Source organism: Scyliorhinus torazame, chromosome 2, assembly GCF_047496885.1.
Source record: "Scyliorhinus torazame isolate Kashiwa2021f chromosome 2, sScyTor2.1, whole genome shotgun sequence".
NCBI lineage: Eukaryota > Metazoa > Chordata > Chondrichthyes > Carcharhiniformes > Scyliorhinidae > Scyliorhinus > Scyliorhinus torazame.
The window spans coordinates 23,462,908-23,478,234 of record NC_092708.1 but is presented as its reverse complement, the minus strand read 5'-3'; the positions used below and the strand labels follow the sequence as shown (position 1 = coordinate 23,478,234).

Sequence of the window (15,327 nt, the reverse complement as noted above, 5' to 3'; positions counted from 1 at the left end):
TCGACACCAGCCAGGACAAAGCAGCCCACTTGATTGGCACTCCATTCACAAATATTCACTCTCTCCACCACCAACACACAGCCCTGTGTACCATTTACAATAATAATAATAATAACCACTTATTGTCACAAGTAGGCTTCAATGAAGTTACTGTGAAAAGCTCCTAGTCGCCACATTCCGCCGCCTGTTTGGGGAGGCCAGTACGGGAATTGAACCGTGCTGCTGGCATTGTTCTGTATTACAAGACAGCTGTTTAGCCCACTTCGCTCGGCGGGGCTTGGGTCACTGTCTGATGGAGTCTGCACGTTCTCCCTGTGTCTGTGTGGGTTTCCTCCGGGTGCTCCAGTTTCCTCCCACGAGTCCCGAAAGACGTGCTATTGGGTAATTTAGACATTCAGAATTCTCCCTCTGTGTACCCGAACAGGCGCCGGTGTGTGTCATCTAGGGGCTTTTCACAGTAACTTAATTACAGTGTTAATGTAAGCTTACTTGTGACACTAAAGATTATTATTATTGAGATGCACTGCAGAAACTCACCAACAGCTTAGACAACATCTACCACACACACTACCATCTAGAACAGGAGACGAGATTCTCCACTCCCGCACCGGTTGGGAGAATCGCCTGGGCCGCCAAGATTTCCCGCGACGCCGGTCCGACGCCCTCCCGCGATTCTCCCAAACGGCGGGAACGGCCCCGTCGAGTTCCGCGGGCCGCAGGCCGGAGAATCGCCGGAGACACCCAAAATGGCGATTCTCCGGCACCCCCGCGATTCTCAGGCCCGGGTAGGCCGAGCGGCCAGGCCAAAACGGCGGGTTCCCCCCGGCACCGTCCACACCTGGTCGCTGCCGTCGTGAACGGTGCGTGAACGCTGGGGGGGGCGGCCTGCGGGGGGCTGAGGGGGGATCCTGCACCGGGGGGTACCTTAAATGTGGCATGGCCCGCGATCGGTGCCCACCGATCGTCGGGATGTCCTCTCTGAAGGAGGACCTCCTTCCTTCCGCGGCCCCGCAAGATCCGTCCGCCATCTTCTTGCGGGGCGGACTTAGAGAGGACGGCAACAATGCATGCGCGGGTTGGCGCCGGCCAACCCGCGCATGCGCGGATGACGCCAGTTATGCGGCACCGGCCGCGTCATCTATGTGGTGCCGCCTTCACGCGGGCGACAAGGCCTGGCGCGTATAGATTATCATAGAATTCACAGTGCAGAAGATGACGCGGTCCCGATCCTAGCCCATTGTCAGGGCTTGAATCGGTCGGGATCAGGGCCGTTTCGCGCCGTCGTGAACCTCGACGGCATTCACGACGGCGCGGCCACTTCGGCGCGGGAGTGGAGAATCCCGCCCAGAGTTTTTCAAAGTGCGCATCATGGAGCGATCGACCGTGATGGTCCCAATTGTGGGAGAAGCACCCAACGGCCGCTACCGGCTTGTACATTGAAAATGGCAGCAGTTGCCGCCTTTTAAATGAAAATAAATGAGGCTTTGTGCAGTCTTGTGGCCAGAAGCAGCAACAGAGAGCAGGTCATATGCCCTGCAAGTAAACCTGATGTCAAGCACCCTCCATGTACATGCTCCAAATAACGGAGTAGAGCTGCTTCCATTTACCAATTGCTGGCAAGAGGACTGTGAAGATGGATCAATTTATTAAAAGGAAGAGATGTCCTGGAACTCAAATAAGCAGTGTACCTATTGGACAGGATCGCACAACAAAATCTGCTGGAGAGAGCTGCACAGGAGAGTCGAGGGCAGGACAGAGCAGTGCTCGTCTTAGCATTGTACAGAGCTCCAGGGCCTCTAGTTAACAGCCTATTAAAAAAAAGAAGCATAACCCGGGAGCAAACCAGAATACAGATGATTTTTTGAGGTATGGTTTCATCAATTGTGCCAATGCAAATAAAGATGCAAAGCCCATGTGTGTTATATGCATGGAAGTACTGGCAAATGAGAGAAGTTTCAGATTTTGAACGAGATGTGGTGCGTGAAAAATTCCTTTTGAGGTTGAGACCCCAGAGTCAGTTAGTAACTTCCAGTTGACTCCAAATCAAGACTACACTGCTGTACCTGACCTGTGATAGCACATTAAAAACATGCCAAAGCCCATGAGGCTCTCAGCATTCTGGTGTAGCATTTCCCAGGAGTATTCAGCGCTGAGTAAAGCAAGTTTTTGTTGCTATTTCCCTTCACGACGACCTACATGTGTGAGATTGGATTTTCCATTTTCATAAAGACGAAGGCAGCACAAAGGAACTGGCTGAAGTCTGCACCTGATATGCGCATCGCCCTCTCCTCCTTTGAACCTGATTCAAATGAGATCGTGAGGACCAAGCAGGCTCCCATTTCACATTAAAGGTAAGCGAAGGTGGTGTTGAACGCAAAGGTCGGCCTCTGTGGGTCATGAACGTTGGCTGGCAAGGGTCGCGAAGGTCAACCGGTTGGGAAAAGCGGGTCCCGGGATAAAAGATTTGAAAAACACTGTTCTGGAAGGACAAGAGCTGGAGACACACGGCAACACGATCACCTGGAGGTTCCTCTCCAAGCCACATACCATCCTGACTTGGAAATATATCGGCCGTTCCTTCACTGTCACTGGGTCAAATTCCTGGGATTCCCTCCCGAACAGCATTGAAATGAAATGAAAAATGAAATGAAAATCGCTTATTGTCACAAGTAGGCTTCAAATAAAGTTACTGTGAAAAGCCCCTAGTCGCCACATTCCGGAGCCTGTTCGGGGATGCTGGTTGGTCTGCTTTCAAAGCCAGCGATTTAGCCCTGTGCTAAACCAGCCGGAGATAGGCATTGTGGGCATATCTACACCACATGGACTGCAGCAGTTCAAGAAGGGACCTCACCACCACCTTTCCGGGGCAATTAGGGATCGATAATAAATGCTGGCCTAGCCAGAGATGTCCACATCCCATGAATGAATAAGAAACATTAACACTGCGCCACCGCCTCCCCATTCCTCCTAGAACATAGAATCACTGCAATGCAAAGGAGGCCATTCCGTCCATTGAGTCTGCACTGACTATCCGAAACAGCATCCTATCTAGGCCCACGCCCCCACCTTATCCCCGTCGCACAGTAACCCCACCTCATCTTTTGGACACAAAGGGGCAATTTAGCATGGCCAATCCACCTAACCTGTAGATCTTTGGACTGTGGGAGGAAACCAGAGCACCCGGAGGAAACCCACGCACACATGGGGAGAATGTGCAGACTCTGCACAGACAGCCACGCAAGGTCGGGCTCGCACCTGGGTCCCTGGCGCAGTGAGGCAGCAGTGCTAACCACTGTGCTGCCTCATGAGTGATCCTAACTTTCTCTTAAACGCATCGATGCTATTCGCATCAACCAGTCTCTGTGGTCGTGAGATCCATATTCCAATTACTCTCTGGGCAAAGATATGTCTCCTGAATTACCTACTGAGCTCGTTAAGAGATTATATTATATATATATTTAAACAGCAATGTGATAATGAACAGATAATGTTCATTGTGGGACGAACATTAGTCAGGGTGTTGAGGGTGGTCCCCTGCTCTTCTTCAAAATAGTGTCATGGGACCCTTCATGTCCACCTGAGAAGACAGAACTCACTTCAAGGTCTCTTCTGAAAGACAGCTTCTCCGGCAATGCAGCCCCCCAGCAGTACTGCACAGAAGTGCCAGCCTAGATTACACATGCAGGCCTCTGGAGTGAACCCACAATCGTCCGCCGCAGCAATTCACTAGGTCTGGGCTGTTGGCAAGCAAATGGCACAATTATGCAAATCCTACAGAAATGAATCACTGTATGATCTGTCAGCCATAAACCTGGCGCACTGCCCAGCCCCCGTCAATATGTAATTGTTACCGAGCACTGTTCCATGAAGGAGATACCCATTTAATGAATAATTGCACAGCTCTTTCCTCAGTTAAGTGGTTACAGATTCAATAAGAATGTAATGGATAATGATACAGGGTTTACCTGCTGTACAGAGCCTCACAGTATCGGCCTGAGCCCAGTGCAGCCCTCATTGTCCAACCCTCCCTCTCCACCACCAAGCTTCTTTTGCCGGTGTGAAACGATCCCCTCAAAAAAAACAGCAAAGTTGTGAAAAAATGCATTCAAAAAGATTTGGGGCAACTTTGCAAAAACCCAAACTCAGCAGTGACTTCATGCGGCACGGTAACACCGTGGTTAGCACTGCTGCTTCACAGCGTCAGGGTCCCAGGTTCAATTCCCCGCTGGGTCACTGTCTGTGCGGAGTCTGCACGTTCTCCCCGTGTCTGCGTGGGTTTCCTCCAGGCGCTCCGGTTTCCTCCCACAAGTCCCGAAGGACGTGCTGTTAGGTAATTTGGACATTCTGAATTCTCCCTCTGTGTACCCGAAGAGGCGCCGGAGTGTGGCGACTAGGAGCTTTTCACAGTAACTTCATTGCAGTGTTAATGTAAGTCTACTTGTGACAATAAAGATTATTAAAATTATTAAACTTTGAGGCTAAATTGCTGCACGATTATACCTGATTGGCAGTAATCTCTCACTCCCAGTTTGGTGCAGCATTTCGTAGTGAATGGGCATAACGTGCATGGGAAGCAATTCAGAGAAAGTTCACTCGACCGATTCTTCGCATGAAGGAAAAGATGCGAGGACAGGTTGAGCAGGTTGGGCTTGTACCCACTGAAGTTCAGAAGCATGAGAGGTGATCTTACACAGATTCTGAGGGCACTTGGCAGGGTGGGTGGTGATTGGATGTTTCTCCTCATGGGGGAATCTAAAGCCAGGGGCCAATGTTTAAAAATTAGGATTGTCCCATTTGAGACAGAGATAAGCAGTTTTTCTTTCTCTCAGAGGGAGTTTATTCGTCTGTAGAATTCTCTTTCTCAGGCAGCACTGGGAAGCTGGGTCACTTAATTTATTTGATGCACTATCAATTACGACGAGACGAGAGTAGAGAGTAATTGAGGCTTTATTACACAGGGATATGTTGCCTCCTACAGCTGCTGCCGAAATGGCTGCAGTTCGGAGAGCACACACATTTATACTCCGTCTACAGGGCGGAGCCAGCAGGCAGGGATCTACCCCCCGTACCTGTAGTACAGGGATCTTACTGTAATACCCTCGTATGCAGTGCAGTATATACAATATAATACAATAGTGGTGACAACTACATTATTCAATGGCGAATTACGCTGATTTTTGATGGGGGTGGAGTCGAGGGTTATGGGGGACGGGCAGGAAAGTGAAGCTCAGGCCACAATCAGATAAGCCACGATCCTATTGAATGGTGGAGCAGGTTCGAGTGTCAAATGGCCTACTCCTAATTCTCGTTAGGTCATTTGAATCGCCCACCCCCATTCTCACTGTTGCTCTCCCCTGCCTACCCTTGCCATTTCCCCCCTCTGCGCTGGCTTGTTGTCCATCCAGTTCACATGTCCCTCTGCACTCCCCTGTTGTCTGATCCTGTCCCCTCTCTTGCTGAATATTCCTTTTAACTTGCTCTTTGTTGCTGTACCCTCACTGGCTGTCCCTCTATCTTCAATCAAATTTTTTTTTTTTAACTGGTGGAAAAACCCGGCAGTCACACAGCATATTTGTAGGGAGAAAGAGGTTTAGGTTTTGAGGGGCAGTCTTGGTGTGGTTTCTCTGATGCGGCCTTCATTTCTCACCGTCTGGCTATTCCTTTCCTGTTGCCTTCCCTACTACTCCGCTGGCTGTTCATCTCCTTGACTCCATCTTACTATTGCATCCTCAACTCACTTCTGAAGTCCCTCAACACGGCTGACCAATCCGTTTGTGACCACGCCTATTTCCTACTTTGGTTCTTCCCATTGGTCTGGCCCAACCCACTGTTCCCCTTATTGTGGCTGGGCCCTCCCATTTACCTGAATCTCCCATTTACCTGAACCTCCCATTTACCCCCCCCCCCCCATTTACCTGGCCCTCCCCTACTTTCTGCTGGCCCCACCCTGGGTCTTTGTTGGCCCCGCCCCTTTTATTTGTTGGCCCCGCCCCTACTGTTTGTTAGCCCCACCCCTACTATATATTGGCCATGCCCCTACTGTTTGTTGGCCCCGCCCTACTGTTTATTGGCCCCACCCCTGCTGTTTGTTGACCCCACCTCTGGTCTTTGTTGGCCCCACCCCTACTGTTTATTGGCCCCACCCCTACTGATTATTGGCCCCACACCTACTGATTATTGGCCCCACCTCTGATCTTCGTTGGCCCCACCCTTACTGTTTGTTGGCCCCACCCCTACTGTTTGTTGGTCCCACCCTTGCTGTTTGTTGGCCCCACTCCTACTGTTTGTTAGCCCCACCCCTACTGTGTATTGGCCCCATCCTACTGTTTGCTGGCCCCACCCCTACTGTTTGCTGGCCCCACCCCTACTGTTTGCTGGCCCCATCCCTACTGTTTGCTGGCCCCACCCCTACTGTTTATTGGCCCTGCCCCTACTGTTTGCTGGCCCCACCCCTACTGTTTGCTGGCCCCACCCTACTGTTTGCTGGCCCCACCCCTACTGTTTGCTGGCCCCACCCCTACTGTTTGTTGGCCCCACCCCTACTGTTTATTGGCTCTGCCCCTACTGTTTGTTGGCCACACCCCTACTGCTTGTTGGCCCTGCCCCTACTGTTTGTTGGCCATACCCCTACTGTTTATTGGCCCTGCCCCTACGGTTTGTTGGCCACACCCCTACTGCTTGTTGGTCCTCCCCTGCTGTTTATTGGCCACACCTCTACAGCGTCTGGGCCCCACCCCTACTGTGTGTTGGACCTGCCCCTGTTGCTGGCCCCGCCCCTGCTGTGTTGGCCCCACCCCAATGGTTGGCCCCACCCCTGCTGTTTGTTGGCTCTATCCCTCAACCAATCCCGTCCATGGCCCTCCCCATTTTCCGGCCCCCACCCCAACTATTCCTCGCCCCTCCCTTGTTGTTGCTGGCCCGGCCCCAACTGTTCCTGGCCCCTCCCATGCTGCTGCTGAACCCACCCCTGCTGTTTTTCGTCCCGCCACAGTATATTGTCACTCACCTGTCCATGCCCCCTCCCATTATCCTGACCCTCCCACGATTCCTGGCCATAACTCCTACTGTTCCTGAATCCTCTCCCTGCTGTTGCTGATTCCTCTCACCGTCCCTGGCTCCTTCTATTTCCCTGGCCCCTAAAACTGTCCCTGTCCCCACCCCTACACCTCCTTCTGGTTGTTCTGGCCCCATCCCTGTCCATAGCCCCATCCACTCCTTTGTCTAACCCTAACCCTCCCTGTCCCTGGCCCCAGCTCTGAACCTGGACCTTCCCCTGACATTGGCCTCCTCCCACTGCTGCTCTTGAAGCCTCCCTGTCCCTAGATCCCCCTGTCCTTTGCCCGGGCTCGAACTCTGGATCCGTCCCTCTCACTCACCCTCACACTCGCTGGCCCCCTCCATCACCCCTCTCCATTATCCCAGACTCCTCCCCATCTCCATGACCCCCTCCCCATCACCCTGACAACTCTCCATCTCCATGACCACTCCCCATCTCCATAACTCCTCCCCATGTCACTGACCCCACCCCATCTCCATGACCCCTCCCCATCTCTCTGACCCCTCCCCATCTCCATTACCCCATCCCATCTCAATGACTCCTCCCCATCTCAAGAGCCCACCCCATCTCAAGACCCCTCCCCATCTCACTGACCCCTCCCCATCTCACTGATCCCACCCCTCTCACTGACCCATCACCATCTCAGACCCCTCCCCAACTCACTGACTCCAATCCCTCCCTGACCCCCCCATCACACTGACTCCTCACCATCTCCCTGACCCTTCACCATCTCCATGACCCCTCCCACCTCCATAACCCCTCCCCATCTCCATTACCCCATCCCATCTCAATGACTCCTCCCCATCTCAAGAGCCCACCCCATCTCAAGACCCCTCCCCATCTCACTGACCCCTCCCCATCTCACTGATCCCACCCCTCTCACTGACCCATCACCATCTCAGACCCCTCCCCAACTCACTGACTCCAATCCCTCCCTGACCCCCCATCACACTGACTCCTCACCATCTCCCTGACCCTTCACCATCTCCATGACCCCTCCCACCTCCATAACCCCACCCCATCTCCATGACCGCCTCCCAACTCACTGACTCCAATCCCTTCCTGACCCCTTCCCATCACATACTCCTCCCATCTCACTGACCCCATCCCATCTCCCTGACCCCTACCCATTTGCCTGACCCCTCCCCATTTCTATAACCCCACCCCACCTTCATGACCACTCCCAAACTCACTGCCCCTCCTCCCTCACTGACCCCTCCCCAACTCAGACTCCAATCCCTCCTTGAGCCCTCCCCATCACACTGACTCCTCCCCATCTCCCTGACTCTTCACCAACTCTGACTTCTCCCCAACTTCCTGATCCCACCCCTGTGACCCCACCCTTGCTGGACCCTCCCTTTCTCTGGCCCCTCCCTCTCCCTTCATGGTCCCCCACTTCCTGGCCCTTCCCTCTGACCTTTCCCTTGGCCCTGCCCTGTCCCTTCCCTCTCTCTGAACCTCTGGCCCATCCCTCTACATGGCCCCACCCTCTCTCTGACCCCTCCCTCTTCCTGGCCCTGCCCTCTCTCTGACTCCTCCCCTCCCTGGCCCTGCCATCTCTCTGACTCCTCCCTCTCCCTCGCCCCGCCCTCTCTTACCTCTCCCCCTCCCTGGCCCCACCCTCTCTCTGGCCCCTCCCCCTCCCTGGCCCCGCCGTCTCTCTGACCCCCCCTCTCCCTGGCCCCGCCCTCTCTCTGGCTCCTCCCCTCCCTAGCCCTGCCCTCTCTGACCCCTCCCTGGCCCCGCCATCTCTCTGAACCCTCCCTCTCCTTGGCCCCGCCCTCTCTGACCTCTCCCCTTCCTTGGCCCCGCCCTCTCTCTGACCCCGCCCTCTCTCTGGCCCCTCCCTCTACATGGCCCCGCCCTCTGTGACCCCTCCCCGGCCCCGCCCTCCCCCGTTCCCCCTCTCGCGCTAAGATGGCGGACTGGGTGGACTCGCTCTTTGACTCCCGCTCCTTCCCGTGCTGTGGGCTCCAGGAGTTCAGTGTGAGTGTTTCCCCCTCCATCGCGGACATGTCCCTCTGTTGCCGGCAGGCAGCCGCGCTCCGCCTCCCGGTGCTGGAGCGCACGGCCTGCGGCCCAGCTCGAAACTCCAGGCCGCGGCGGATCGGGGCCTGCGGGCTGGTTCCAATCCGGGAGGCTGCAGCTTTCCGCGCAATTAGCATTGATATGTTTTAAAAATCAATAATCTATATGTTTTTTTCCTGTGATTTCGGCCAGTTGTGTGAAATCATAACGAAGCAGTGATTATTGTGGAATTTGGGGCTGGGTGGGGAGAGGGGGAGGGGTATTTAGGATTGGAGGCCAATGGGGTTGGTGTTGGGTCTCATGGACAATAATAAGGTGGGAGAGAGGTTGAGCGGGTGTGGGGACTCGGGGCCAGGACATGGAGTCTGGGGCAGGTTGGGTTTGGTGTGTGAGCAGAGGGGATGGGAAACAGCTCAGCAGGCGGTCCTCGCCCTGCCCACACACACACACACTGTCAGCTTTTCAATGTACCAGCGGGGTCAGAGGGGGGTGAAAAAGAGCCAGACCTTCTATGGGCAGCACGGTAGCACAAGTGGCTAGCACTGTGATTCACAGCGCCAGGGTCCCAGGTTCGGTTCCCCGCTGGGTCACTGTCTGTGCGGAGTCTGCCCGTTCTCCCAGTGTCTGCGTGGGTTTCCTCCAAATGCTCTGGTTTCCTCCCATAAGTCCAAAGACGTGCAGGTTAGGTGCATTGGCCATGATAAATTGCCCTTAGTGACCAAAAAAGGTTAAGAGGGGTTATTGGGTTGTGGGGATAGGGTGCAAGTGAGGGCTTAAGTGGGTCGGTGCAGACTCGATGGGCCGAATGGCCTCCTCCTGCGCTGTATGGTCTATGTTCTTCTGGGTGTGAGGTTGGGTCCTGTTGCTCACATCCCAAGGTGAAAGAAAATTGGAATTATCTTCTGCAAATGACCATTGGTGCTAGGCCGTTTGCTAATTGCAAGTCTGAGGTTGATATTCTGTTAACTGTTGAATCACAGAATTTACAGTGCAGAAAGAGGCCATTCGGCCCATCGAGTCTGCACTGGCCCTTGGAGAAAGCACCCAACCAAGCCCATACCTCTACCCTACTGCGTAACCCGACCTGACATTTTGGACACACAAGGGGCAGTTTAGCGTGGCCAATCCACCTAACCTCCACATCTTTGGACTGTGTTGGGAAACCCACGCAGACACGGGGAGGAAGTGCAACTCCACACACAGTCACCCGAGGCCAGAATTGAACCCGGGTCCTGGGGCTGTGATGCAGCGGTGCTAATCACTGTGCCGCCCCTCGGGGCTAAATGGCCTACTCCTGTTCCTTAACTCGGTGGAGGCAACAGTAGGCTTTAATCAGATGGTTGGCAGATAACAGAAACCAGGGTTTGACGTTGCTTACAGGATGATTCTGGAGTTCCAGGGATCTGGAGATCTCATTACTAGACTAGTGTCAGGAGAATCTTGCTTTTCGAAATGTTTGGCTGCTCACATTACTGCAGTGATGTCAGCGTGTGGGTGGAGCTGGGCTGTCTTTCAGCTTTTTACTTTCGTTTTAGGCGGTTTGCTGCAGGATGTGTTTTAGTTTTGTTTTCAGTGTTGGAGCTGAAGCCAGGCAGAGCAGGTGTACTGTTGTTCTCTCTGCCATGAAAAGACTATCTCTTGATCATTTGGTGAATTCAGAATTATAAATGTTCTCAGTAGTGAATGTAAACTTAATGTGCTTCTGTTAAAAGGTGTTTCTTTTGTCTTCTGGATGTTGTTTGGGAAGTTATTAAGGATTATTTAGTGTTGTATTTTTGGGGGTTGTATTTGAATTGATGGTTGCTAAGATGTTCACTATGTTTTAAAAAGGTTAACTTGAGTTCATAGAATAAACATTGTTTTGATTTAAAAAAGTACTTTTCCATTTCTGCTGTACCACACCTGTAGAGTGGGCCGTGTGCTCCCCATACCACAATCTAGTAAAAGTTGTGGGTCAGGTGAATTCCATGAAACACTTTTGGCTTCTCCAAACCCTGGCCCATAACAAATTGGGGGCTCGTCCGGGATAAAAGTCTATCCATTGGATTGGCTTAGTGAACTTATAGACAGTGAGGGGTGAGCATATTGTGGTTGCTTTTCAGGTGTGGTATTATAGTTTAAGTAGAGAGTGTGTTGTGGACAATGGCTCTTTCAGAGGCTCTGAATTTTTTGGAGGTGGAGACGGTCACACGGGCAGAGACTAAAAGCAGATTGTTAGATTTGGCAAAAAACATTGCAGTTAACATTACCTGACAAAATGCGAAAAGATGAGGTAATTATGGTGGTGGCTAAGCATTTAAAGTTGCCTGAGATACAGTTTGACTCATTGGAAATGGCAAAAATTCAGTTACAAATTAAACAAATGGAACATGAGAAAGAATTAAAGCAGCTTGAATACAAAAGAGAGAGAAAAAAGAAAGAGGGAGAGAGGAAAAAGAGAGAGAAGAAAGGAAAACAGAAAGAATAGCCCTAACAGAGCAAAAAGAAAGAGAAAGGGAGATACAGATCAGGGAAAAAGATAGAGAGAGTTTGAACTTCAGAAAATGGCCATGGAACATGACAGTCAGTTAAAATTGGCAGGTCTAAAGGGAAACGTACACTTGGATGATAGCGATGAGGATAGTGAGAAAGAGCGTCCAAGTCGAAGGAGTGGTGGGGATCTATTTAAATATGTCCAAGCATTGCCAAGGTTTGATGAGAAGGAGGTAGAAGCCTTTTTCATTTCATTTGAGAAAGTGGCTAAACAAATGAAATGGCCACAGGACATGTGGGTATTACTGATTCAAACAAAGCTGATAGGTAGGGCAAGTGAAGTGTTTGCATCACTACCGGAGGAGATATCTGGGACGTATGAGGAGGTGAAAAAAATCCATCTTGGGTGCATAAGAACTAATGCCTGAAGCTTACAGACAAGGGTTTAGAAATTTAAGGAAAGAATTTGGTCAAACATACATGGAGTTTGAAAGAATCAAACAGAGTAATTTTGATAGGTGGATAAGGGCTTTGAAAATAGACCAAACGTATGAAGCTCTCAGAGAAATTATACTTTTGGAGGAGTTTAAAAATTCAATTCCTGATGTAGTGAGAACTCATGTGGAAGAACAGAGGGTTAAAACTGCGAGATTAGCAGCGGAAATGGCAGATGATTATGAATTAGTTCATAAATCAAAGCTTGCTTTCAGACATTGGTTTCAGCCTGTGAGGGATAGAAACTGGGGACATGAGAAATACTCAAGTGGTAAAAGTGATCTGATGGGAGATAATAAGGAGAGGACCTCAGATTAAAAAAGAAATCCAGGAGGGTGGAAAAGAAATGAAACATTTCAAATGTTTTCACTGTAATAAACTAGGCCATTAAAGTCACAGTGTTGGTAGTTGAAGAAAAGCACTGGGAAGGCTGATGTGGTAAAACAGGATAAGACAGTAGGGTTTGTTAATGTGGTAACAAAAGGAGGTGCAAAAGATTGTACAGCTTGATCAAGAGGTGATTGATAAGAAGGCGCCAGATCTCTTTCAACAATTTACTGTGTGGATAAAGTTTACTCATTTGTATCAGGAGGAGCAGGTAAAGAAGTCACAATTTTAAGAGATACGGGAGCTAGTCAATCTTTAATGGTAAGAGATGAGGAGTTATGTAATTTGGCAAGAATGTTGCCAGAAAAGGTGATATTATGTGGAATTCAGGGTGAGAGGAGTAGTGTTCAATTATATAAGGTAAGGTTGGAAAGTCCAGTGAAGAGTGGTGAAATGGTAGTAGGAGTAATAGAGAAACTATCTTGTCCAGGAATACTGTTTATCTTGCCTAATGATATAGCTGGAATGCAGGTGGGAGTGATGCCTACTGTGGTTGATAAGCCCGTGGAAAATCAGACAACTGAAGTGTTGAAGGACGAATATCCTGGGATTTTGCCGAATTGTGTAGCAACAAGATCGCAAAGTCACAGGTTAAGACAAGAGGAGAAATCGAAGAGTGAAGTTGAAGTGCAATTATCAGAAACAGGTGGAGGATGAGGTGGATATTTTTAGTTCAGGAAAATTGGCGGAGTTACAACAAAAAGATATAGAAATAAAACGGATGTATCAGAAAGCATGCACAGAAGAGGAATCCGAGTGTATACCAGAATGTTATTACCGTAAAAGTGATGTCTTGATGAGAAAATGGAGACCTTTACATATGCAGGAGGATGAAAAGTGGGCAGAAGTTCATCAAGTAGTATTGCCGGTAGGGCATAGAAAGGAGGTGTTGCGAGTTGCACGAGGTACCAGTGGGAGGTCATTTGGGAATAAGGAAAACTCAAGCTAAAATCCAGAAAGATTTTTATTGGCCTGGACTACATAAAGATGTAGTTAAATTTTGTCAATCATGTCACACATGTCTAGTGATAGCGAAACCTCAAGCAGTGATAAAACCAGCGCCCTTAATACCCATTCCAGCATTTGAGGAACCTTTTACAAGGGTCCTAATTGATTGCATAGGACCGCTTCCTAAAATGTAAAGTGGGAATCAATATCTTTTGAATATAATGGATGTGTCGACTAGGTTTCCAGAGGCCATTCCAGTACGTAATATTACAGCTAAAAGGATTGTGGAGGAGTTACTTAAATTCTTTACTAGATATGGACAACCTACAGAAATACAATCTGATCAAGGATCGAATTTTACTTCAAAGTTATTCAAAGAAGTTATGGATAGCTTAGGAATAAAACAATTTAAATCAACTGTGTACCATCCAGAATCGCCGGGAACGTTAGAAAGGTGGCATCAGACATTAAAGACAATGTTGAGGGCTTATTATCCCGATTATCCAGAGGATTGGGATAAAGAAATTCCATTTGTACTGTTTGCAATTAGGGATGCACCTAATGAGTCAACCAAATTTAGTCCTTTTGAACTAATCTTTGGTCATGAGGTAAGAGGACCACTTAAATTGATTAAGGAAAAATTGGTGAGTGCGAAATCGGAAATTACATTATTGTATTACGTGTCAAATTTTAGGGAACGATTAAATAGAACAGGTGAATTGGCTAGTCAACATTTAAAAGTTGCACAAAATGTGATGAAACGGGTAGCGGACAAGAAATCCAAAGTTTGTAGTTTTGCCAGTGGAGATAAAGTTTTAGTGTTGTCACCCGTGGTAGGTGAACCTTTAAAAGCTAGGTTTTGTGGACCTTATCAGATTGAAAAGCAATTAAGTGAGGTGAATTATGTGGTAAAAATGCCGAATAGAAGGAAAACTCACCGAGTGTGTCATGTGAATATGCTTAAAAGGTACTTTGAAAGGGAAGGAGAGAAAAAGAAGGAGGTTTTAATGATTCTAACTTGAAGTGATGAACCAAATCCAGATGACTGTGAATTTGACATACCTCAAATTAAATTGGAAAACGAGGATGTTCTTAAAAATTGGGATAAATTGTTGAGTTACCTTCCAGAGGAAAAACAAACTGACCTGAAAGAGTTATTGATATCACATGGGCAAGTTTGTAGAGATAAATTGGGAAGTACTAAAATGGCTATACATAATGTAGATGTGGGAAATGCTGTTCCAATCAAACAACATCCATACAGACAACTCTTTAAAATTGGCACAGGTTAACAAAGAGATTGAGAGTATGCTTGAAAATGGCATAATTGAAGTGGGTTGCAGCCAATGGAGCTCACCCATAGTGATGGTACCAAAACCAGACGGTACCCAACGGTTGTGTGTGGACTATAGAAAGGTTAATGCAGTTACATGAACGGACTCTTATCCTATCCCACGTTTGGAGGATTGCATTGAGAAAGTGAGACAATCAGCTTTTATTTCCAAACTGGATTTACTTAAAGGTTACTGGCAGGTACCTTTATCCGAAAGGGCGAAGGAGATTTCAGCTTTTGTGACTCCAGATGGTATATACCAATTGGCATGAAAAACTCCCCAGCCACATTTCAACGGTTAAGTCATTTCAGGATTACCCAATTGTGCAGTATACATTGACAATCTGGTAATTTTCAGCCAGACATGGACAGAACATTTGAAACATCTGATGGAGTTATTCGATCGACTTCAGGAGGCGGGTTTGGTGATGAACCTAGCCAAAACTGAATTTGGAAAAGCCCAAGTCACTTTCCTTGGCCATACAATTGGACAGGGTCGAATGGTCACACGGGATGTGAAACCAACAGTTATTGAGGAGTTTCCGATACCCTCAAGATGAAGGGAAATAATGCGATTTCTTGGCATGAGTGGATTTGTTCGAACATT

General features: G+C 49.3%; 1 protein-coding gene across 2 annotated transcripts in view; it reads left to right on the top strand.

The window, feature by feature from the left end:
* The first annotated feature begins 8,916 nt into the window (after window positions 1-8,916).
* cnppd1 (cyclin Pas1/PHO80 domain containing 1) overlaps window positions 8,917-15,327 on the top strand; it is a 59,095-nt gene continuing 52,684 nt past the window's right edge. For both annotated transcript variants that reach the window (XM_072469544.1, XM_072469534.1), the window contains exon 1: window positions 8,917-9,043. In XM_072469544.1, the coding sequence (XP_072325645.1) occupies window positions 8,975-9,043 (69 nt within the window). In that variant the 5' untranslated portion in view covers window positions 8,917-8,974. The remainder of the gene's footprint in view (window positions 9,044-15,327) is intronic.